Genomic DNA, 25,214 nt, shown 5'->3' with positions numbered 1-25,214 from the left:
TTTTTCACTGACGGGGGCAATTCTAGTTGGAGCTGCATCAGTTCAGGGGGGAACTCACCGTGAATCAATGCTCCACCCGGCAAAAACATACCCTGTACTTAGAAAAGCAGCATGTCAGGGTCATGCATAATTTTTTTACGCCAAAGGAGCATTCTTTCCCCTAAGCCCCGACCCAGCAATGGTCCAGTTCAGACGCAAGATAACCCCCTTGGGCTTAGGGTTGCCAACCTCCAGGTAAGGCCTGGAGATCTCTCGGAATCCCAACTGATGAAAGGGATCCGTTCCTCTGGAGAAATGTGGCTGCTTTGGTGGGGGGGGGGGAACTCCCTGACATTATACCCCGTTGAGCTCCCTGAGTCGGGCTACAGGCGAGTCAGCGCTTGCTACATCGACAACACGGCTTCTAAAAAGCCATTCTGGACGCCAAGGGCGGCGCTGAAGTCTCTCTTGCCGTTTAAGCGCTCCCTTTGCCTCGCCTCCCTGGGCCCTTCGGGGTAGGAAAGAAGCAGCAGCCTGTCGCCCGTTCCTCCTCCGAGCTCCGCTTGGCCGCCCAAGCGGGGCTCGCTCCGCACCGAAGATGGCCGCTGCGAGCGAGCGGCAGAAGGCCGGCTCCCCCCTCCCCGAGGCCAGCCTCCCTCCTGGCTCCGGCGCGACTTTAAAAAAACCAGCCCAGCCCAGCCCAGCCCGCTCGCTGGCAGGAGGAGGCGTGGCGGGCTTCGAACGCCGCCGACTTTTTTCTTGTTACAGGCGAGGCCGGCGGGCCAATCAGCGCGCGAGCCGGCTCCGGGCAGCGTTCCATTTCGGAATGTTGATACAGTGCGCCGGCCAATGGCGAGGGACAAGAGGGGCGTGGCCGAGGCGTGTGTCTCCCCCCACCCCGCCGGCTCCTCCTCCCAGCCCGGCTCTCCTGCACGAGCCCCGGGAGGGGGCGGAGGAGCCAGCGCGGGCAGGCGGCGGGGCAGGGGGGCGTGGCCGGGGCGCCGCTGGCTGGAGGGAAAGGCTCGCAGGCAGCGCGGGGGCTCCGCCGGCCCGCTCTCTGCCCCCCCGCCCGTCCGGGGAAGGGTCCCCACCGGCCCCGATGGAGCCCAAGCCGCGGCTCTTCAAGCGCGCCGCCTCCCCGGCCGGCCGGATCTGCTCCCCGCCGCCCGGCTTGACGTCAGCGGGCCCCTGCTGCTGCCCGGACGGCAGCCCCCCGGCCGCCGGCTTGCACTGCGGGCTCATCGCCCCCTACAAGCCGCCGCCGCCCGCCGCCGGCAACGCCGTCTACACCGTGCTGGTGGGGGACGCCTCGCTCCGGAGGAGAGGCAGGCGCCGCAGCTGCGAGGACGGCAGCGGCGGCGGGAAGAGCCCCCCCGGCAAAGGCCGGCTGCAGGTTTTGCAGAAGGTAGAGAGTCCCGGCGGCGGGGCGGGGCGGGGGAGAAGGCCGGCGGCTCGCTCGCTCGGGGCGCCCCCGCGAGTGCCGCTGTCCGCGCGGGAGAGCGGCCGGCCGGGTGGGTGTGTCCCTCCCCGGCCTACTTGGCGGCGAAGAGCTGCAGCGAGTCTCCCGTTTCGGGGCGGGGGGAGGAGCGTCAGGAAGAGACCGGGGGGCCCTCTGGACTTTGCCCGGGGGGTGGGGGGAGTGGCGGCTGAGCCGCGGGGTCTCGGGGGCCGGAGAACTTTTTGCAGCGCTCAGCAACAGCGGGCGGGCTGCTGTCGGGGGGTGGGGTGGGGGGCTCCTCGATGCGGCCCCGACATTTGGGGCTGCCCCTTGGGGGGGCGCGTCGAGCGTGCCCCGAGGGCCGCCTGCGGGAGCGCTTCTGCCCCGAGGGAGCGGCAGTCGCGCTTCCTTCGGCGCCGCTTGCCCGGGAACTGTGGCAGCGCGGGCCGGCCCTGGGGAGGCTTTACTCCAGAGGAAGCCGGCGCGGGAGGCGCGGTTGCCGCCTGCCGGTCTCTGCCCCAGGGCGATCGCGGAGGCCTCGCCGGCGCCGCCCGGCGTCGGGGCTCCGCGGCCGGGGGCTTCTCCTTCCCCCCCTTGGAAAAGATGGCGCCGCTCGGCGCCTGCCTTCGCTGCGCTGAAAGTTTTGCTCGAGGGGTGGGAATGGAGCGGGCCGGGGCTGGGCGCCGCCGCCTCTTGCCCGAGCCCGTCCCCGCCCCGTCCGCTCTCCGCCCCTGCCTGCTGCCAGCGACGCGCCATCAATCACTCCCCGGCGCAGCGCGGGAGAGGAGGCGGGCGGGCGGGGTGGGGCGGGCGGGGAGCCCCGAGGGGATCGCCCGGGGAGCCCACGTGCTCCGGGCGGGGAAGGGGAGGAGGCGCGGGGCGGGGCGCGCAGGCTGCAAGCAGAAGCAGAAGGCGGCTCCTCGCTTCTCAGCGGCGAAGCCTGGTTGCGGCTGGCCGTCGGGGGGCGCAGGATCGGGGCCAGCGGTAGGGCAACACCGTTTCTTGCGGAGGATCGTGGCCAGCGGTAGGGCAACAGTGTTTCTTGCGGAGGATCGGGGCCAGCGGTAGGGCAACAGTGTTTCTTGCGGAGGATCGGGGCCAGCGGTAGGGCAACAGCGTTTCTTGCGGAGGATCGGGGCCAGCGGTAGGGCAACAGCGTTTCTTGCGGAGGATCGGGGCCAGCGGTAGGGCAACAGCGTTTCTTGCGGAGGATCGTGGCCAGCGGTAGGGCAACAGTGTTTCTTGCAGCGTTTCCGAGCCGGGCAGAAGTCACTTTTCGAGGGCAAAGCCCGAGGAAAGGCGCTTCCTTGCTTCCCCCGATGTCCGAGTTGGGCTTCTGCTTTCTGGGCTTTGCCCGGACCCCTCACCGGTATTGCATCTTGCGCAGGAGGATCTGGATTGACTCTGGTCTTGCTTGTGTGTTGGAGGAGGGAGCAGCCGGAATTGAATCCTGGGACACCTTAGAGAGCACCAAGATTTTCCAGGGTTTTGAGAGTCTAGGCTCTCTTACCTGGAGGAAAGAGGCCGTTGGAGCCAGGTGGGCTCTCCCTGCTTCCAGCAGGCGGAAAGTGGTGAATGCGGCCCCCAAGTATTGACAGCTCTTCCCTCAAGGTACATTGCAGGCTGCTTTGTGGCATCCTCAGCTGCTGGCTACAGCTTAGCGCCATCCTTAAAGGAGAAGCTTGGCAGGACGTTCCACAGCTATGCTGGTTGGGGATCTTTATCATTTAAATAACTGGCTGGTGTCCGTTCCTTCCCTGGGCGCTTGAGAAGTTTGCTGCAGTTTTATTTCCAGAATTTTTGTGTGGTTCAGGATGACTCTCCTAAGTAGCTGTCAAGGGTATCCTTTGCCTGGGGGTGGGGGGCAGTGGACAAGGCCCTGGAATCGGGCCTGAAATTTTGCAATAAAGGAACCCAGTTACTTGTTCACAAAATCCCAAGATGACAGTACCAGATGCTTCTATTCACAACATTTTAGTACCTGGATGGAAACAGATTTCAGTAGTATGACATTCTGTCTTGAGGAGGCGGGTAACTTTTGTGCTGTAATGGGCACTTTATTTTTTAAGAGGCTAACCCACCCAGGAGCCCTTGAATTTTAAGGGTTCAGAACATCTCACAGTCTTGCATCAACATCAGAAGGTGAAAGGACAGAAATTGAGTGTTTTGCAGTGACAGAGACTTTTCTGTGGGGAATAGGTCCAGAGGAGTTAGCTGTGTTAGTCTGTAGTTGCAAATTAGAGAGTCCAGTAACACCTTTAAGACTAACCAGCTTTATTGTAGCATAAGCTTTCGAGAACCACAGCTCTCTTTGTCAGATGCAAATACATGTGATGAAGAGAGCTGTGGTTCTCGAAAGCTTATGCTACAATAAAGTTGCATCTGACAAAGAGAGCTGTGGTTCTCGAAAGCTTATGCTACAATAAAGTTGCATCTGACAAAGAGAGCTGTGGTTCTCGAAAGCTTATGCTACAATAAAGTTGCGTCTGACAAAGAGAGCTGTGGTTCTTGAAAGCTTATGCTACAATAAAGTTGCATCTGACAAAGAGAGCTGTGGTTCTTGAAAGCTTATGCCACAATAAAGTTGGTTAGTCTTAAGGGTGCTACTGAACTCTTTACTATCTGGAATAGGGGTTTTGTCGGGTGGGGAGAGAACTGCAAGTGTGGGATCTGGCAAAACGCTTGCGTTCAGGTCAAAACTGTTGTGGGATACAAGCGGGATAAAGGTAATCTCTTAAAGTAATCTCTATTTGTGTGTCTTGTTGGGAAATGGTATAAAAGAGTATATCCGGAGGTGGATGTCCCCATAAAGGCAAACTTTGTGTCTCGAGACCCAGACAGCCATTGAATGTGTGTGTTGTTTTCCCTAGATTTGGACCTCACGTGCAGGAGAATGAGGTGGTAGAATTGTAGGTGGTGAATCCTTTTCTTAAAAATATCCATGCAGCTAGAAAGGTAGCAGAGCAGGGAGGAAGGCCCTGTCCCCTCTCTTGCCTTGCTGTGCTGGTTTTCTATTAGCAGGGTGGTTGTTTTTAAACAGTAGGGGGAAATTCCAAAATGTTGTCCTCCACCTGAAGACCATTAAACAGGCCTAGCTAAATGACTGGTTCAGTTCTTCCGGGAAAGCTGTCTCCACTCCGCCAGCAGCAGTGAATTCCTGCCTACGTGTGCCCACTTAACAGGCAGGGAGTGCTGAGGCCGGCAGTGGAGTTTGTGCTGGGGTTGTTTGCAAGAAATCTGTATAGTAAGAGTGAAGTAACAGGCCAGGAATGGGAAAGGTGTCAGGACTGGGGGCCGAGAGGAGAGGCAGCCAGCCTGTGGGAGTCCATTAAGCCTAAAATATAGACAAGATATGGAGATCTTCCCGGTTTCCTGGGAGAGGGAAGCTACTGTCCTTCTAAACACCCTGTGAGAAGTAGGCATTCAACAGGTGAAGCTTCCCCATCACTGCTTTTCAGTTATTTACGGGATTGCCTGCTCTGGAGAGGTTTTTCTGGGGGGTGGGGGATGTTTTTAAAGAAGAGATTTTTGCCATTATTAGAAGGAAAAGCCTCACTTACTGGGTTTCTGCTCTAGGCAGCTGTTCATTATAGAAGCCGTCAAGAGCCAGTTTGGTGTAGTGGTTAAGAGCGGCAGGACTCTAATCTGGAGAGCCAGGTTTGATTCCCCACTCCTCCGCTTGAAGCCAGCTGGGTGACCTTGGGTCAGTCAAAGCTCTTCCAGAGCGCTCTCAGCACCACCCACCTCACAGGGTGATTGTTGTTGTGGGGATAATAATGACATACTTCGTAAACCGCTCTGAGTGGGTGTTAAGTCATCCTGAAGGGCGGTATATACATGGGTTATTGTTGTTGTTGTTGTTATTCAGAGGAGTTAGCTGTGTTAGTCTGTAGTAGCAAAAATAGGAAAGAGTCCAGTAGCACCTTTAAGACTAACCGACTTTACTGTAGCATAAGCTTCCGAGAACCACAGCTCTCTTCGTCAGATGCATCTGACGAAGAGAACTGTGATTCTCGAAAGCTTATGCTACAGTAAAGTTGGTTAGACTTAAAGGTGCTACTGGACTCTTTGATATTTTAATTTTATTATTATTAAGAGGATGTAGATCAAGATGGGTAGCGGTTAGTTGTTGTGGGTTTTCCGGGCTGTATTGCCGTGGTCTTGGCATTGTAGTTCCTGACGTTTCGCCAGCAGCTGTGGCTGGCACCTTCAGAGGTGTAGCACCAAAAGACAGAGATCTCTCAGTGTCACATATGCAAAAGGACCTCCTCAGGATACAGTGAAGCCTCCCTCCATTAGCATTCCACACCCTGGGAAACTCTTACAGGATGGCTCAGCTCAACCCCACCCCTCCTGAGTAGATATAATGACCTGCCAACATCTTTTCCACACTGTGACACTGAGAGATCTCTGTCTTTTGGTGCTACACCTCTGAAGATGCCAGCCACAGCTGCTGGCGAAACGTCAGGAACTACAATGCCAAGACCACGGCAATACAGCCCGGAAAACCCACAACAACCATCGTTCTCCGGCCGTGAAAGCCTTCGACAATACATGGGTAGCTGTGTTTGTCTGTAGCAGTGGAAAAGAACAAGAGTCCAGTAGCACCTGTAAGACTAACAAAATTAGTGGTCGGGGATGAGCTTTTGTGAGCCACAGCTCACTTCTTCAGATACGGTGTCTGACAAAGTGAGCTGTGGCTCATGAAAGCTCACACCCTATCAGAAGGATGTGGCAACCTGACTCCCAAGACCGGTAGCAAGGCAGGGAGGCAGATGCTTTCGTGCTGGGAACCGAAGGCCCCAACTTTGCCTCCCCGGGGGCCAAAGCAGTGCGTGCCTTTTTGCGGATTCTCTTGTGTGACGTGGCTGATGCGTTTGAACCCGGGCTCCTTCTCCACCTCTCTCCATTCTGAGTCTGTTCCTATCTCACTCAGTCACATACTGTTCGCTTGAGTAAACGGGGCAGGCCGTTTTGAGCCAAGAGGAAAGCAGGCCGCCCAGATTGTGTCCGGCTTTGCCTCAGATCAGCTGTTTCCCCTTCTTTTCCCTCTGTGTGTATCTTTGTGATTTTAATAGAACTGTGGTCTGGAAGTTTTAAAAAAAAGAACGGCCAAGGGAAGTGTGATGCTGTGCTCAGCTGCCTCTGGTCTCTTTCCTCCTTCCCCCTCTCTCCAGGGCTTGCAAGGGATCTTAGTTTTGACATCTCCAGGAGATGGCAGTGCAGCCAGAGCAAATCCAGTGACGCGAGTCCTGGGCTAGTACACAAGTAGAGGCCCCAGGTTTTGTAGATTGTTGTGCAGCAGAACTGGGGGCTGGAAGTTTGTGGAATTCCGAAGTTGTCTCCGGTTGTGTTTTCTGAAGTTGCTAGCTTCAGTGCCCCCCCCCGCCCGTTCTTCCTGGTGTGAGCGTTGGAAAATCGGCCTCCGTGTCAGCACACGCTTATCGGCTCGGAGAGGGTTTTCCTGGCTGGGGTGACCGGCAGCTTCAATTGAAATAAGAGCCAGCTTGCGAGTTGCTTTTGTCTGCACCTGCTCTGTTTATCTAAGTTACAGCCAAGGGCTCTGTAGTTCGGTGAGCAGAGCCAAAACGGGTCCCACCTATTTTTGTGCACGGCGAAAGTCTTAATATCAGCTTGGCTGCAACACCGTGTGGGTATCCGGAGCGAGGCTGCCCTTTGTTCAGTGCTGGATGCGAAGGGCGAACGTCTTGTTGTGCAAGTGGGTTGTTTTGGAGCATAGAACCCAGAAGACTGCACGCTGATTCGAGCAGCGGGTGGGTTTTGGATTAAAAATATATTGAAGCAACCCTCCCCCCTATCCTGTGACACTGACCTGCGGAACTGACTGCCGCAGGAGATGTAGCAGACATTGGGCTTAAAAGAAAGCGATGGCACTCTAAAAGACAACCCTTAGAGTTACTGCTGATTTTTCTGTCATCAGGCTCTTCTGCTTTATTCCAGAGCCCCACTCACTGCAATGGAAGAGTGCTTTCGGGAGAAGCAGAACCAGGGAACGGCCGACCCCGGCACCTTTCTGAGCCCTTGGTGCTGAAGCAGCCGGAGGAAGAGACGTCAGCACTGCAACTCCTGGACCAGACACCTCTGCGCCATTCACCCTACATCCCGGTGCCGAGACAAAGGTATTGGTCATGTTGCAGGTTTGGCGGGGGGCGGGGGGGCTGACAATGGTATGCCGAGTCTCATAATTAGCACTGCAAAAAAAAAAGCTTTCGTGGGAAACATTTGGACTCTGTCTTGAATGCAAGATTTCCCCCCAAACTAGTCGGACGGTTGCTGTGGGCAAATAAGAGGTTGCTTGCCAGAGGCATTCCCTCCTTCTCCTACACCATGCATACACCAGCACCTATTTTCCAGAATGCGTGAAGGTTGCTTGATAAGCAGAGTATTTGTGTACAAAGGTCTGTCTTCCGATCTTCGAGTCTGAAGAGCGTGAGCCTCGGGTACTGCTTCCGCCACGTAACAGTCGGCCGCCTGTTTAGCACCGGCTGTGTGCAAGGGGCCGCACAGAGTGCACCACAGCCCCATCTGGGGGTCAGACCCCAGAATCTCCATCCAGATGTTCTCCCGTCGTCAACAACGGAAGTAGATGGACGGTTAGGCTGATACATCTTGTCTGGGGTCAGGTGGGCTGCGTGGCCGAGCTTCTGTCTTCGCTGTTGCCAAGGCCCTCCTCTTGATTCTCAGAGCTCTGTCCCATCCGCTTTGGAATTTGCTCTTTTCTTGATATCTCCCCAAATGCTGTCGACGTGCCAACTGGCTTTTGGCCAGAACTGATATATCCTTCTTTCCCTCCCGTCCTGTTGTAACGATGGATGTTGCCGTCTTAAAATGATAACGATACTTTGCGTGTTAATTACTGCTTTTAGACTGTTCAGACCAGGGCACACTCTTAATAGTGGGAGGGGGGAACCAGCTGTTTACCTAACTGGGAAGGTTCCTGGTGAGCTCCTACCCTGGAGGGCTGTCGGTGGGCAGGAGCAAGTGGATTCGGTGCCCAGGGCTCTGCCACTGTTACGGGCACTGCTTGGCTCAGACCCTTTGGCAATGATAATGATAGGTGTCGGCTTGTCAGTTGGCTCCTCCCTCACCACCACTGGTTGGCAGCAGTGGGCGAACCAATACCCGTCACTGGCGGGCTCTACAGTGCTGTGGGGGCTGCTCAGCTTGGCTGGCTCCTGAGCTATTTTACCCCCCCCCCCACTTCTCCAACAACCCTGTAAGGTAGGTCAATGGTGGTATCTCCGCATTGCTGCTGGAGGGAAGACGAAGCCCCCTAAAGCAGGGACTTTGCTTAAGGCCTGCTTAGTGAATTCATAGCTATGGGGAGATTGGACCTGGGGGCTCCCTGTTCACCTTCTGTGCTTTGCTACACCTGCTTTCCGTGCAGCAAAGGAACACATCCTGCTTTGGACGTTGTGAAAAGCTGCTTTGAAAGCTTGTAGGCCCTGTGAGAATCCGTGGTGAGGAGAGGCTGTGCAGGATTTTTGATGGTTAGCTTCTGTGCTGGTCCTCCCCCACCTTGTAGCGGAACTGGGGTAATATATGCAGAATGAGAGGTCTTACAGAGGGACTCAGTTTGTGTGATTAAAAACCCTCGTTTCAGATTCTCGAGGTTCCAAGGCATGCCTTTTTTAGGCATATGGTGTGCCAGCCTCCGTGGGTCTGCATGGCATTGCTCCTGCCGGATCGTTTCACGGCAAGGGGAGCCGTGGGCTCTGCAACAGGCGCATGCTGGCTGTGTGCAGCGGGTGCTTCTCATGAGCTGAGGAATGTGGCATGCTAGCAGGCCACGTCATTCTCTGGCAGGGAAGCTCCAGGGCTAAAAATAAGCCTTAAATCGGGACACAATTATGTGCATTTAATCTTCTTAGATTACAGCGTGGAGGCGCTTGGGTTGCCTTTGCCTTGCTGTTTGCCTGAGCCGAAAGCAACAGGAAGTGACTTCCTCTGCCCCAGGGAAACGGGGCTGCCGGTGGACGAGGCCGGTAGCGGGCAGAGCGCCATCTGGTGGAAAAGCGACCCCAATCAACCCTTTAGGGGCCAGAAGGACTTAGACTCCCAAACACGGCAGGAATTTGAGTTGTTGAATGTTGGGCATGACTCTGTGTGGGCATAAGATGACTTTGCACGACGCCGGGGCATCTGGATGGCGAAGGTGCAGTGTGCTTTGCATTGGAAAATGTAATAACAACAACAACAACATTCGATTTATATACCGCCCTTCAGGACAACTTAATGCCCACTCAGAGCGGTTTACAAAATATGTTACTGTTATCCCCGCAACAAAACACCCTGTGAGGTGGGTGGGGCTGATAGAGCTCCAGAGAGCCCCGACTAGCCCAAGGCCACCCAGCTGGCTTCAAGCGGAGGAGGGGGGAATCAAACCCGGTTCTCCAGATTAGAGTCCCGCGCTCTTAACTGCTACACCCAACTGGCTCTCCAGTTTGGTTTTAGACTGGAAGTGCTGGAAGGATTGCATTGAGAGCAGGGCCAGGTTTGCAGAGAAAATTCCTGAACGGCTCGTTGTCCCATTAGTGGCCTGTAAAAAAAATGAGCTATATAGATGTCAGCACCTGTTTGTTATTGGAGCATACAACTCCCTCCAAAACATGGCCCCGGCAGCAAACCAGGCATTCTGGTGCTCTTGGTTTGGACCCGGCTAGGAACAATGCCAGGAGGTGTAGGTGTGCCTATTGCTGCTTCTCATGCCATGGGGAAGCTAACAGCGGAAGAGCTGCGACACCCCTGGGCATTGTCGCTAGAGGGATCCAAGCTGATGGGATGGTGGCAGACACTCGGTTGGCTCCTGGGGCCACGTTAACGGTCCAGTTTTCCTGAATGTGCCCCCCCCCCCTTTTCTGGCATGCTTGCCCCTCATGTTCCCTTGGCAGAGCAAAAGGGACTTTGACGTTGCTGGCGAGTTCAGACTATGGATGGTGGGCAGAGGTTTTGGAGGAATTCGTATGCTCCAATAACAAGTGGGTGCCAACTCAGGTGCTTCAACCTGAGTTGTGCGTGGCTGCATTCTACCCAGTCACGCACTGGAATCGCCCTTTGAAACATTAACAGAAAATTATCCTCTTACTAATATTAGAGATGGTCCTTTAGAGAGAGGATAAATCTTCCATATTTTCTATCCATGCCTTGAAAAATGGAGATGAGATAAACGCCTTCTGGCGTCTACACTGTGTAGTGCATTAATGCATCCTTTCTCACTTGCTTGGAGTGGGATCGCTACCAGTTGTTCTGGCAATAATACCAGTCTAAAAGTGCCTTACGGTTCTTAAAATGCCGTGAAATAAAGTTGGCGATTTTGCCAAGGCTGCTTTGTGAGCTCGGTGGCCACATCTTACCATAGCCTAACCCTGTTCTCAGTGCAAGCTAGTCTGACAGGTCGTCCCCAGACATCAGATTACTTTAGCACGCTTTTGTTAGCCGCTTGTACCCAGTGACGTGGGGGCGAATTACCTTTCATAAAGCTTCCCTGCCTGGTTGCTTGGAAACCATTCTTAATTCATCTCAAGCGATTGTACTGCGTGGCTGTTTCCAAGTTCGCTACACCACACAGTTTCCTGTGTTAACGTTCAAGCAGAGATGCTTGTAGGAAAAGCAAGTCTGTTGTAATGTTCTATAAGTAACCGAATCCCAGAATCAGACGTACAAAGCTTGGAGAAATGGTTGGCATAGCCGGAGTGGGGTCTGTTCCGTTATTGCCTGGTGCAAGCTCAGCGTTGAAGGCTGGCTGCAGAACTTGGCATGCCGAGAAGTTATGTACTCAAAACGAAATGAAAAAGCAAGCCGCTCTCCCTCAGGGCTGCAAAGGCAGGCTTGAGAGAGTGAGCAAAATTCAGGAAGGGCTGTGCAGGCTTTTCCAGAAACAGGAAGTCGGGGCTTTTGGGATTCGCGCTTTGCCGCCTCCTCCCGAACGGGATATGCCAAGTTCTGTGATTTCAGATTTCAGAGTTTTCTTGGTTCCGGTCCTTTGTTTACTCGAGTCCCGCTCTTGATGTAAGAAGGCTGTGTGGAATGGCGGAGGCAGTGTAGTTGATTGAACTTTTGGCCCTCCGCAGGCCATAGGTCTTGTTGCAAACTGGCTTCTATTTTTGCCACCCCCTCCCCCAAATTTGGATGAAAAGTGCATTTTATTCAGGGGTGTGTGCCGGTGTGGGGCGGAGGGCTGTTCCATCCTCGCGGGCACCGGATACTTTGAAACCCAATCATCGGCGAGTGTTGCCCCCGCAGTGCGGCGTAGTCTGGCGAGACCTGTTAAGGCATCGCTCTTGTAGTAAACAGCCTGGCTTGGCTGGGTGCCTGTGTGGGTTGGCTTCTGCTGTTCGCATGCCCCGCCCCGAGACCTGTCTCTTTCCAGATCTGGACAGCTGTTTTGCTTTGGAGAGAGCGGGTGCTCTGGGGGTGTGAACGCATGTGTGTGCTTGACTCTTTTTGTGCGCAGAATTGCACTTCCAGAGTGGTGAGGGACAGAACCCACCCCTTTAGATTCTTCCTGAAACCCTACCTTTTCCATGAAGGTTTTTAGCACAACCCCCTTAGACTTCAGCTTTTACTGGGACTTAAGTATGTAGAGCCGAGTTAGTTATCTTCCCCTTCCCTCTCTTATCTGGGGCTGAATTTTGAGATGGCATGCTCCTTGGGTAAGGGAGCTGTCTAGTGCTAAGCTTTCACTACGGTGTAAAAGGGAGTTCTCCCAGGCCTACCCTCCTGAACTCCTTGGAGGAAATATGGTGCAGGGGCTGAACTTTTGTGGCTTCTTTGGAGCTGAGGGGTGGGTTGTGCCCTCTTTCCTGGCTGGTGGTGGGGATGACCCGGCCTACGATTTCCCTCCACCCTTTCCTTTCTGGGGACTTTGGCACCAGGTTCTGTTTTGGAAGGCCTGCTACAGTCAGGGCAGCTCTTCCTAAGCTGGGCTGTGTTTCTGAAGTGCAAACAAGTGCTATATTGGGGCTTCTGTGGGTCGGGCTTTCGCTTCTCCCTGTTGGGGAAACGTAGCACCCTCTCAGTCGTATGTTTGCAAACGGGTCCTACTTTTCATGGACTTGCTCTTTTCCTGTTCTTCAGGCCAGTTCCTTTCCCTGTATTGCAGTGTTAAGATGCTGGCCAGATGCTGCGGGGTGGGGGGCTAACTTGAGATGAGATTGCTGGACCCGGCTGCAATGTCACCCCCCCCCCCCCAGTGTTGGCAGATCTCACAGTGTCTGCTCCTTGTATGCACACACTTCGCTCTCTTGAGTTGGCAGCTTGTACTCTTGGCAGGGCTGGATCTGGCCTTCAGGCTTTTAGCTCCTTATCCCAACTCCCTGCTGGGGGGAAAGCCATGTGTGGGGGGTACTTTGATGCTCACCTTTAGCTCTCAAGGGCTGTCAAGCTGAAGCATGCATTGTGCGTTCTTGCCTCCCTGTGGTACATTACCCTCAACCTGGATGAAATGTGCAAGTGCTTATTGTGTGGGTCAAGACTGTGTGGTCTGTTGTGGCTCTGCCTGTATTCGCAGCGCTTGAAGGAGCGCAGAGAGAGATGTAGGATTTTGCTTGATGTTATTTTTTTAAAAAACATTGCAAATCCCGCTATTTCCACGCTCCCCATCTCAGTTTTAGGTGGTTCTTGTCTGTCAAGACCAACATCATTTAGTTTGACTTTATTTCAATATTTAAAGAGCTTTGTGTAGATCAAAGCGGAGGGGAACCTAGATCCTTGGCTAGTACAGGCAACACGTGCTGTGCCTTTAAATAGCATTCTGTGCTCTTGTGCATGCTTGCTGAGTAAATAGGCACAGGACTGAACTGCTCAAGGCCAGACAGGTTTGGACTGAGATGTAGCCTCTGGGGGGCTGGTTCTTGCAGACCTTCAGAATGGTGCTGTTGCAAGAAAGGGTGGCAAATGGGCCCGTTGGGTTTCTGCCCCTCTGGCCTCTTTAGGGGCTGCTGCAGGTTGCTCTAAAAAGGAACCGGGGGAAACTCCAGCCTTTGAAATTCAGCACATTTTCTCACGGTGGCCACGACTCTGCAAGTTGCAAAAGGGTGTTCTACCGCAGGCGCTTGCAAAGCCAAAGGCCTCTGGGGGTTGGTTGCTACTTAAGAGGAAGTCCCCCCCCTTCCAGCCTCTTCCTCCCCCTCCCCACCCGGCCTGGATCTTTGGCAGCTGTCCTCAGGGCTGGGAGGGGAAAGCGGCAAAGTGTTTGTTTGTCCTGTTTGGGATCGTGAGCCACCACGGGAAGCTGGGTGGGTAGGGTGTCATGCCAGCTTTTTGTGCAAGGCCGTGGGTGCCACTGGCAACTGCGCACCATTGGCTGTCTGGTTGCTCGGCGGAGAAAGCGATAGGCTGGGGGTTTGGGAGGGGGAGGCGCCTTAGTGAGACTGTTTGCAGGCTGGTAGCCTACAGTCAGCCGTGGGGAGGGACCTCCTGATCTCCTCAGTAACTCTTGCTTGGACTGAAAGCTCAGAGCCTGTGCAACTTGTGGTTTAGAATGCTTGATCAGGCACACGTTTTTTGCTTAAAGTTTTCTGCACCAGATCAATCGTGTATCGTGCACTCGGCGAAGCTGGATTCTGCACCTGGTAGCAGCATAATCGCTCTTTGCACACTTGATTCTGTTTTTCATATTCACAAGAACATAGTTGAGGGCAGTGCAGGGAGCTGTACGGGATGTACATTTCCAAGCACAGCCATTGAGGACTAGAAACTTGTTGCCTTTAAAAAAAATGAAAACCACCCGTGTTTCACTTAACCTTTTTTCCTGCCCTCCAGCAGAATAGTGGCTAATTCACAGCCCTGTGTCTGACTTGGTTTCATTCTCCCCCTTCCTGGAACATAATAAAAATTTGGTGGAGAAGTCCATGGTCATGCTTTAGCGTAGCAGAGACACCCAGTGCCTCAGTGTGTAACAGGGATGTTGCTCTCACAAAGTGTGCAGTAAGCAGAACAAGGGTGGCCGAACATTTCAGCCAGAGGGTCGTATCCGGGTCTGTGTTTGCTTTGGAGGACTGACTCTGGCAGTGGGAAGCTGGGAAAGCCAGCATCCAGCTTGAGCCCCTCAGAAGCCAGTGGGGACCCAATAGTAATAATTTCGATTTATATACTGCCCCTCAGGACAACTTAACGCCCACTCAAGAGTGGTTTACAAAGTGTGTTATTATTATCCCCAAGATAATCACCCTGTGAGGTGGGTGGGGCTGAGAGAGCCCTGAAAGAGCTGTGATTGATCCAAGGTCACCCAGCCGGCTTCAAGCAGAGGAATGGGGAATCAAACCCGGCTCTCCTGATTAGAGTCCTACCACTCTTAAACCACTATACCAAACTGGCTCCCAGATGTGTGCTCTTTCCCTTAATGGCCCTAACAGTTTTTGGGGAGCATTGGCCTGTTAACAGATGCTGCACATTAATGAGTTGATAGCCTAACAGATAATTAAGCAGTTTGATGGCCGGATAAAAAAATCTGTGAGCTGGATGCAGCCCCTCCCCTGTGATTTGCCTACTTCTGAAATGAGGGTCCGCTCTGCCTGGCTAACTTGCCAGGGGGGCATTCTTTAAGGGGCCCTACTGATATTACCAAGAAATCTTAGTGTTTCCTGGTTTTAGGATCTTGGCTGGAAAAACTTGAGAGCCTGTTTTTCCGTGCCGAGTTTGCGCAACTGGCGGTTAACAGGTCTTTTGGGATTGTGGTGCTTCATGCAGTGGGTCTGGGGGGAAGGGGTTGAGGCGATAGGATGCAAGCTTGCATGTCCTCCCCCAATCCTTTTAGTAGGTAAATAAACAGTTAGTTTGGGGAAGAGTTTACGCTGAACTGCAACAAGAGTGTGCAAGCGAGAACGGATAGACGCATGCTGGTGAACATATCGTGGCCTCTCTTGTCTTGTAAAAATCCTGGGAATTGAGGTTGTGAGAGGGTGCTTGACATTTTCTTTAAAAGAGATTCTTGGTGGTCTCAGGTCCCTTCACAGAATAACACTTCCTGGGCTTCTGGGGAAGGGGGTGACATTATAAATGCACCCAGGCTCACCTCTTGGAGTGTGAGTTGTGATTCTGCGAGGATGTCAGTGATCTGTAAAGAGGGCTCACGGAGGAAATGCTTCCCAATTTTGCTTGTTTCCTAGCAGTTTGCCCCCATGTGGACCAGGAAATTAAGAAGGTGATTTTGCTCAGGATGTCAGAGACTGCGTTATGTGCTAGTGATCTGGGAACACAGCAAGTAGGCAGACCCGTGAGTGGACAATGCATTCTGCCTTTGGTGGCTCAGAGCAGAACCACAAGTGACAAAAGGCACAGATTGGACACTTGTCAGCTCCCCTCAAGTTTTGATGGGAAATGTAGGTGTCCTGGTCTCGCAGCTTGGCTCTCCGACTGCTGTCCAATGGACTTTTCAACTGTCACTTGTCCATCATTCCGCCAAGCTGCCTACATTTCCCATCAAAACTTGAGGGAAGCTGACAAGTGTCCAACCTGTGCCTTTTGTCACTTGTGGTTCTGCTCTCAGATTCACCAAGAACACCTCGAATTCTGTTCTCTCCCCCCAACCCTGCACAGCCACACAGCCGCTTTCCTAGTGTCCTGGACAAGCCCTGGCCTGTGTCTACGAGATGACATTTGTATGTGTATATAAGCTTGTCCAAGCAGACATCGGCTCACCAGCCCTGGCTTTGCAGATTGCACAACACTGTGATCAGTGCGCTAATGTTCCAGGTGAGACTAAGTCCCGGTGGGAGTAGTGCCCTTTTCCTGCAGGCAGCAGTTGATGGAGCTGCTCCCGTTCTGTGGGAATGGCTGAAAGGGGAGCAGCACATTTCCGTACAGATAAGTGTATTGCATCTTCTTGGAGGATCCTGGCCGGCAGAGGCCCAGCCACTCAAGACTGGGAATACAGAAAGTGAAGGGGTCTATTTCTTACTCACCCAGGGTAATGCTGATTGCCACGTCGGGGTCAGGTAGCAGTTCATCTAGGGATCCTGATGGTGTTTTGCCATCTTTTGGGTGTGGGGCAGGGGGGTCACTGGGGGTGTGGGGGGAAAGGTATTTGTGAATTTCCCGCATTGTGCAGGGGGTTGGACTAGATGATCCTAGAGGTCCCTTCCAACTCTCTAATTCTATGATCCTCTTCAGGGATGTCTTTTGGCTGAGCTAAACTTGATGATTTCCTCCCACACCCCGGTCTGCTCATCTCTGCAGAGCCCCATTCTTCCCTCCGTTATTTGTTTGTTCAGAGGATAACAACATTGAATTACTGTGACTGGTGATAACATTTATAGTTTTAAGTGCTGTAAAGCCTGTATTTATTGATGTTTTGTTGATGTTAGCCCCCTGAGCCTGTTTGCGGGGAGGACAGGATATAAATCTAATAAAATAAATAAATAGATAACATGGTGAACTGGCTGTATATATCGATAAAGGCCCCAGAGAACTGCGTGTATTTCTTTCCGTTTTATTCTGTTGGAGCCGTGGCTCAGTGGGGGTGCCTCTCCGTTGTGTGTGGAACGTCGTGGGTTCAGTGGCTGATATCTCCTGTCGAAACAATCGGATACTCTGGCACGCAAAAGACCTTGACCAGAGACCGTGGTCAGCTGCCACTAGTTCACGCTTCTAACAGCACAGCCGTTATAACCGTTACAGCCAAATGGCATGGACTTTCTGAAGAAAGGAGTTGTGACTCTCGAAAGCTTACACCCTGAAAATCTCGGTCTTGAAGGTGCCACTGGACTCAAATCCTGCTGTTCTACTGCAGACCAACACAGCTACTCACCTAAAACTGACTTTATTCCAGAACTTTCATCTCCTACACAGGGCAGGGTGAGGCTGTGTCACACAGTCATGTCCAGTGAAGAATATTCTTCTCCCTAGCTGTGCCCTGGGTAAATTTTTACAGGTCTTGGGAATTCAGGCTGTCTGTCAACTCGGCTGCCTGTTTGAAGGTGGATCAAGATGGGTAGCCATGTTAGCCTTCTGTAGCCGTAGAAAAGCGCGAGTCCTGTAGCACCTATAAGACTAACAAAATCTAATGGAAACTGCAGAAATGGACAAATTAACTTCATTAATGAAAGGACAAATGGAAGAAGGCTTTTCTGTTTCCTGAAACCCCTTTTACAAGTGGATAAAGAACAAATATAGAGACTAAAATGCAATAATAAGGCAACACTGTAAGAAACATTAGAATTCACAGTCAAAGTTGTGTTAGGATAAAGACTTGGAGAACTAGAATGTGGATATAAGCAAGCCTAATGAAAGTTTGTATAATTTTCTCGTTTCCCTTTCTACTCTTTTATCTACTTCTTCATCCCTTCCTACTTTCTATCTTTGTAGAAAAAACATCATATAAAAAGACTAACAAAATCTGTGGTAGTGACTAACAAAAGTTGTTAGTCACTACCACAGATTTTGTTAGTCTTTTTATAGGTGCTACCGGACTCTTTCTCTTTTCTACTGTTTGAAGGTGGGCTGTGTAGGAACAGAGTTATCTGGAGCTGGTGGCAGTTCTCGGGCCCGGGGCTTTGCTTCCCGGAAGTCAAGGACAGCGAGGTGGTGGTTGGTGAAATACAAAAGTTTCATCTGGTTTTCCAGCCCAGTTTGGTTTCTGTGAAATTGGGGGCCTGGCAGAAAGTGGACTGAATGTTACCTCCACCCACTTCAAACAAGAATAGAATTAGAGCTTTTTCAAAGCTTCAAGGTTTAGCTGCTGAACTGGTTCCTTCTTCAACCTGGGCCTTGTCTGTACTTGGAGGGCACTGTTCTTTGAAGCAAGTTGCTCGGCGTGTCCGGACATGTTGAGTGAGTTTGCTCTCAGCCCTCCAGGGATGCCACGACACGGCCTGGCATCCTCGCTGTACGAAGTAGGCCAGATGGGCACACCTGTGTGCATTCTTGGTGGCAAGTCTCCCACTGTGAACTAGGGAGGGGAGGTGAAAACACTTCACTGTGTGCAGCCCTTCGGTCTGAGTGCATGTGCTGGTTCTGCTGAATTTCTTCAACTCAAGAGATGCTTTTTTTTCTGCGTTGCTTTTATCTCTTCCAACTTGCTGATTCCTTCCTGTCTTTCTCAAAGTTACTTATTTAGTGGCGTTTGGGGAAGAGTGCCTGGCTTCGGTTGGCTGCGTGGGCACCGTGCCAGCCAGTCGGCCTTTGGTTAAACCAGTGCATTAGCAGCGAGAAGGGCTGATCTGTTTGTGGCTGTTCCAAGCTGTCTGTACCACGTGCCAAGGAAGTCCCGGAAGAGAACACAGATATCTTGTATTCTCTGAACTTTTTTTGTGTGTGCATCGGTCCTGTTTATGCATAGGTGCCTCCTCGGGATAATATACACACATTTGCATGTTCTGTTTTAAGTTCAGTATGGGGCTCTTGCGTTGATTTTCGGGGATGAAACAGCTGGTTTAAAGGAGGCCAATGGAATTAAGAAGGAGCCCTGTGGCGCAGAGTGGTGAGCTGCAGTACTGCAGCCCAAGCTCTGCTCATGACTTGGAGTTTGATCCTGGCGGAAGCCGGGTTCAAATAGCCGGCTGAAGGTTGACTCAGCCTTCCATCCTTCCGAGGGCGGTAAAATGAGTACCCAGTTTCCTGGGGGTAAAGTGTAGATGACTGGGGAAGGCAGTGGCAAACCACCCCGTAACAAAAAGTCTGCCAAGAAAACGTCCTTATGTGATGTCCCTCCATGGGTCAGCAATGACTTGGTGCTTGCACAGGGGACTACCTTTATCTTTAGTGGAATTAAGAGGGCCCATGAGGAGGGGTGGAAGTGATGGGCCTGCGGAAAGTCTTATCTTCTCGGTCCTTTTGCCTGCACGTTTTCCAGTGAATCTCAATAACCTTGAGGACTAGAAACATTTTTAAAAATGCAATTAAATGTGGGAACAGTCTCTGCCAATGCTACCAATCTGACAACCGTCTGTTGGGTCCATACACCTTCTGCTTCATAATTTTGGACCCTTGGCAGGGAGGGATTACATCATGATTTCTTTGGCTGAGGATTTTGGGGATGGATCTTGAGGTTTTTGCAGACTTCAGCACCATTCTTGGTGGCGACTGTTCTGCTGGAGGCTTCTGCGGTGAACTCTTCTTGGGCAACCAAGGTGGGCTGTGGGTGCGAATTTAATTAAGACAGTGCTCTTCACGCAAGTTCTCTCCGCCCCTCAGGAAGCTCCCAGAGAAGGCAGGAATTGACGAGGTGATGGCGGCTGCGGTCCTCACCAGTTTGTCCACCAGCCCTGTTGTGCTGAACAACCCACCTAGCGGCTTCGGTGCAGGTAAGGGCCTGAGGCAAGGAGGCCGCTCTGAGGCAGGGGCAGGAGAGGCCTGAGGCTGGGGGAGGCCACTCTGCGGCAGGGAGGCTGTTCTGAGATGGGGGTGGGAGAGACCTGAGGTGGGGAGGCTATTGTGAGGTAGGGGTGGGAGAGGCCAGAGGAAGGAGAGGCCTGAGGCTGGGGGAAGGCCGCTCTGAGGCAGGAGAGGCCTGAGGGTGGGAGGCCATTCTGAGGTGGAGGTAGGAGAGGCCTGAGCCTGGGGGAGGCCGCTCTGAGGCAGGAGAGGCCTGAGGGTGGGAGGCCATTCTGAGGTAGGGGTGGGAGAGGCCAGAGGAAAGAGAGGCTTGAGGCTGGGGGAAGGCCGCTCTGAGGCAGGAGAGGCCTGAGGGTGGGAGGCCATTCTGAGGTGGGGGAGGCCGCTCTGAGGCAGGAGAGGCCTGAGGGTGGGAGGCCATTCTGAGGTGGGGGTAGGAGATGCCTGAGGCTGGGGGAGGCTGCTCTGAGGCAGGAGAGGCCTGAGGGTGGGAGGCCATTCTGAGGTGGGGGTAGGAGAGGCCAGAGGGTGGGGGAGGCCGCTCTGAGGCAGGAGAGGCCTGAGGGTGGGAGGCCATTTTGAGGTGGGGGTAGGAGATGCCTGAGGCTGGGGGAGGCCGCTCTGAGGCAGGAGAGGCCTGAGTTGAGGAGGCTGCTCTGAGGCAGAATGGGCCTGAGGCGGCGAGGCTGCTCTGAGGTGGGAGAGGTCTGTTGCCTAATCCAGAAGCTCTCGTTCGCAGATGGCTTAGCAGGTGTCCCCTGGGATGGTCTCTTGCCAGTACAGCATTTTGGTTTTCACAGACTGGCTGGACCTTTCTTGATTCCACCAAATAATCTTGCAATTTTTAAAAAAGAAATAACGGGCTGGTCACTCGAGCTTCTCCCATCCTTCCCTCCCCAGCTTCTTATCCTTGAATGTGGGGCAGGCAGGCAGCTGCCATTATTACTAAACCTCTGGACTCAGAGAAGGCCTCAGACTCTGTGAGGCTAATCCTCCGGGGCAATTGGGTGGCTGCCGTCTGAAAGAGGATGCTGAACTAGATGTGGCCCTGGTCCAATCCGACAGGGTGGTAGTTATGTTCTTATTAGTGCTGTTAAGGCACTTGACGGCCCTCAGATCTCCCAGTGTCTTGTGTGAACGTGGAAGGCTGGGCCACTTGGTTGCGGCCAGTTACTGGAGCAGAGCAATGGCTGCAGCTATAGAGACAGAGCTGCCTTAACAGACTGAGCTCACAGCCGTCCAGAATCCTAAACCCTAAAAGCAGAGCAGTATTGGCGACAACCTACCTCTTATCCTGGCGTAGGTGCACTGCGGGTGCTCCTGAGCCAGGATAAAAGGTCAGTTGTCCGCGCAGCATGGCTCTGAGGGGCCGCGGAGCCAGCTGGGAGTCGCAGCGCGAGGGAGCCCTGGCCTTCCTGCTGCCTCTGCAGCCGTTGGAGGCCCGTGCCACTGGCAGCAAACCTCTTAGGCTAGAATCAGGGGGAGAGGGAGGCGGCCATGCTCGGCCTGTCCACCCATCCTCCCCGGCTGGGATCGGGGCGTGGGGGAGGGGTCAATGCCCGGCCCGGCCTGCTGGCCCTTTCTAGAGCCCGTTGTCTTCCCCCCCCCCCCCCACAATGTGCTTTGTTGCTAGTGCCTTTCTATTTTGCAAGACCTTTTAAGTCTCAGAGCCAAGCATGAATCCTGATAGGGCAGCATTTGGCCTTCTACATGCACAGCCTGGGTAGGTTTCCCGTTGGTGGCTGTTTCTTCAGTGGGAGCCATTGAGCGCTCTCAGCCATTAAAGTTTCAGGGCTGTTCTCAGCCACAAAAATTCCAGACAACAACGACAACCCAGGTAGCCCCTGGGGAGCTGAGGGATGACCAATCTGCCTGTTTGGTTGCTGGTCTTTGGCACAAGTTGCTTCGGTTGGGTGCGTTTCCATCGTATTGAGCGGGTTTGTGTGGCTTTCTGTATGGGCAGAAACGAGCTGTGACACATGGAAGGAAGCTCCTGCCATGTCTTCGAGTTGTAGCAGCAGCAGCAACAACAGTGGGGACTGGAGCTGGGACCCCCCGAGCGACCTCTCCACCCCCTCAACGCCGTCACCGCCGTTGTCCACCGACATCGCCACCGGTTTCCTTTCATCTCTGCAGTCAGACATCGAGGAGACCGAAGCGACTCACTTCCTGTTTGGGGACCCCATCCCTCGGAAGAGAAAGGTGAGGCGGCTGGGTGACGGTTCAGCTCTCTGTGGGGCATCTGCATTGTGGCACATCGTACAGCTGCATGTTGGTGTCTGGAACGGGAACTCGGATGTAGTCAAACTGGCTTAGTTCTCACTGAGGTAGTTAACCGGTGTTTGGACTGGACCGCTGCAGACTGCTGGCAGGAGCTCAGGAGTGCTGTTTGTATGAGGACATCTTCTGCACACAGGAAAAACTAGCATGCCAGGGTGGGAAATCTAGGCTGACGCCCTTCTCCCAGAATTCTTGTTCTCTGTATGAGTTTCCTCCTGCAGCCCCACCACGAGTTAACTGCTTCAGGGAGCACTAGGCATAAATCAGGAACTCCGCAACAACAACAAAAATGAGTTTATTGGGGCAGTGAACAACATTTTAAAAGTGACAAAACCGTAGTTTAAAATATCAAATTCCTAAAAGCATTAAAAATTCAGGAGGTCAAAACCACAGCGGGGGGAGCATAAAACCAAAAATTCAGTGACATCCTTTAAAAGAAGATATTTTTAGGTGGGTAGCTGTGTTAGTCTGCAGTTGAAGAGCAAGATTTAGGTCCAATAGCACCTTAAAAACCATTTCCAAGGTATGAGTTTTGAAATCATCGAGTTGGAAGATCTCTGGTGAGAGCTCACCAACCTTTTCCTCCCCACGAACTGGTTCTACTGGGAGCATCTCCTAATGTTTGACTGACATCTTCCCTTCTATACCTTAAGCTTGTTCTTAGATCTGGGCTTGCAACATCTGTGCCTTTCTGGTATATATGGGACTGCTCTTCCTTCATGGCTACTTGACAGAGTTGACACAGGAAATTATCCTTCCCGTGGGGAAAGTTTTCCTTTTAAAACAAAATAGTTCTCAGACGAAGAGAGCTGTGGTTCTCGAAAGCTGACGATGCATCTGATGAAGAGAGCTGTGGCTCTCGAAAGCTTATGCTACAATAAAAGTTGGTTAGTCTTAAAGGTGCTACTGGAGTCTTTACTATTTTAAAACAAACACGTAGAAACTAGATGCAGAGGAGTTAGCCGTGTTAGTCTGTGGTAGCAAAATCAAAAAGAGTCCAGTAGCACCTTTAAGACTAACCAATTTTATTGTAGCATAAGCTTTCGAGAATCAAGTTCTCTTCGTCAGATGCATGGTACAGAAACTGGTCAAATATAGAAGAGGAGGGAGGAGGGGGGGAGGAGAGAGAAGAGGCAATTAGGGGGGGAGGGTGCAACCAAAACATTCCTTTGCTAGTATATGTAAACATCTCCTTTTGGTGTGTGGATCAGTTGGCTTCAAAGGAGTTTGCCCTGTTAGTTTGTAGCAGCCAAACAGCTAGACCATCCAATTCCAATGCAGTATGAGCCTTCGATAACCACAGCTCTCCCTGCCAGATGCATCTGACAAAGAGATCTGTGGTCCCCGAAAGCCCACGCCATAAGATTTTCAAGAAAGCGCTTTCAGAAAGATAGTCTCACACAACCAAAATCTGAGAGATTCAGGGTTTTTTAGGGTGTGGCTACCTTGTATATGTCCAGTTATGTGAACCTCGCATAACCGTATTAAAACCATCTAATTTGTCTCAACACGATGTGATAAAGACACCTCTGTACATTGATGGCAATTTTCCCATGAATAATTGTTTCAAAATGGTGTTCTGTTTGTTCCACTCTTTCTGAGATTTAGTCTGGGCGTGAAGCTTATCAACGGTCTTTCTCAAGGATGGAACAGGGGGCCACGCTGACACCGCAATAAACAAATATATGTTTGCTGAAATTCTCAGGCCTGCTATTCTGCATTGTATACCATTAACAGAGTCTGTGACAGAGCGTCATAAAGTGACTGGTTCTGGGATTTTTGTTAAGGGGTTTCTGCCACATTTCTTGGTTGAGCACCAAACTCCAAATTGTCTCACAACCAAAACACACGAGAAGAAATACCCCGGTTCAGCACGTGTTCTCTTACCTCAAGGTTTGCCGGGATCTGTAGGCGTCCTGGAAGCTTAAAGTTTAGCATTTACAGAGCAGCAGGGAGGGAAATACAGGTGCCTGTATTTCCCTTCCCCTTCCTGCTGCTCTGTAAATGCTAAACTTGTTCTCTTACCTCAAGGTTTGTTGGGAAGTGTAGGTGTCCTGGAAGCTTAAAGTTTAGCATTTACAGAGCAGCAGGAAGGGAAATACAGGCGCCTGTATTTCCCTTCCCCTTCCTGCTGCTCTGTAAATGCTAAACTTGTTCTCTTACCTCAAGGTTTGTTGGGAAGTGTAGGTGTCTTGGCAGCTTAAAGTTTAGCATTTACAGAGCAGCAGGAAGGGGAAGGGAAATACAGGCGCCTGTATTTCCCTTCCTGCTGCTCTGTAAATGCTAAACTTTAAGCTTCCAGGACGCCTACAGATCCCGGCAAACCTTGAGGTAAGAGAACACGTGCTGAACCTGGGTATTTCTTCTCGTGTGTTTTGGCTCTCAGTCAACCCGCTATACCTAAGAAACAGTTGTGTGAATTCATCTGGGTCTTTAAGAGCCTTGGTTTGCGGCTGCTCCTGGCCCCGGGTCCCCATGGCAGGGTCAATAAGGTCTGGGCTGTCTGCTCTTCTCTTGCAGAACTCCACCAAGGTGATGTTCAAGTGCCTATGGAAGAACTGTGGGAAGGTGCTGAGCAGTTCCTCTGGCATGCAGAAACATATCAGGACCACCCACCTGGGGTAAGGGCGGCCAGGATGTCTCCAGGCAGGCAGCAGTGGGTCGGGCTGGGCCAGATGAAGAGGAAAGGAGATGGCGCTCTGAGGCTGCTGTATTTTGTATTTGGAAACGGGTGAGACGTGGGGTGGGAGAGAGTAGTGGTGGTGGGATGGCAGAGAAGCCGCTAAAGCCAGGAACAAGGAAGGTAATCTGGGTCCGAGGGGAAGAGCAAAGGTTGATGCCTGGAGAAAGGGGTTGTGCTGTCTTGGGCTGTCCTCAACAAAGGAGCAGCCAGAGCTCAGTGGCAGAGCTGGCAGTTCGATTCCCAGTATCTCCATTCGACAGATCACATGAACGCATGGTGCTGCCCCTACTGAATTTGACCTGTTGATCCATCAAAATGGACCTTTGATCTGTCAAAGTCAGTCTCGTCTGTGGAGTGGTGGGGGCGTTCCAGGCATTGGGCAGTGGCCTTGCACATCCACCCGCTACCCGTTCCTTTCTAACTGGAGATGGTGGGGATTGAAGCGAGGGCCTTCTGCATGCCAAGCAGATGCTCTGCCAGTGAGCCGAGGCCTCTGCCCATATCGGAAGAAGCCCAGCCAGGAAAGACTCTGGGGTGATG

At 52.5% G+C, this 25,214-nt stretch overlaps 1 protein-coding gene across 4 annotated transcripts in view; it reads left to right on the top strand.

Moving 5' to 3' along the window:
* The first annotated feature begins 974 nt into the window (after window positions 1-974).
* SLC2A4RG (SLC2A4 regulator) overlaps window positions 975-25,214 on the top strand; it is a 32,164-nt gene continuing 7,924 nt past the window's right edge. For 2 of the 4 annotated variants that reach the window (XM_054979497.1, XM_054979496.1), the window contains exons 1-5: window positions 975-1,384; window positions 7,379-7,557; window positions 19,571-19,680; window positions 21,675-21,913; window positions 24,512-24,612. In XM_054979497.1, coding sequence (XP_054835472.1) covers window positions 1,079-1,384; window positions 7,379-7,557; window positions 19,571-19,680; window positions 21,675-21,913; window positions 24,512-24,612 — 935 coding nt within the window. In that variant the 5' untranslated portion in view covers window positions 975-1,078. Of the gene's footprint in view, window positions 1,385-2,383; window positions 2,402-2,950; window positions 3,029-7,378; window positions 7,558-19,570; window positions 19,681-21,674; window positions 21,914-24,511; window positions 24,613-25,214 lie in introns of those variants that run through there. The other 2 variants (XM_054979499.1, XM_054979498.1) reach the window with 2 other exon arrangements.

Source organism: Eublepharis macularius, chromosome 5 (assembly GCF_028583425.1).
Source record: "Eublepharis macularius isolate TG4126 chromosome 5, MPM_Emac_v1.0, whole genome shotgun sequence".
NCBI lineage: Eukaryota > Metazoa > Chordata > Lepidosauria > Squamata > Eublepharidae > Eublepharis > Eublepharis macularius.
The sequence above is the reverse complement of the archived record's forward strand: the minus strand, read 5'-3'. Positions and strand labels throughout refer to the sequence as shown.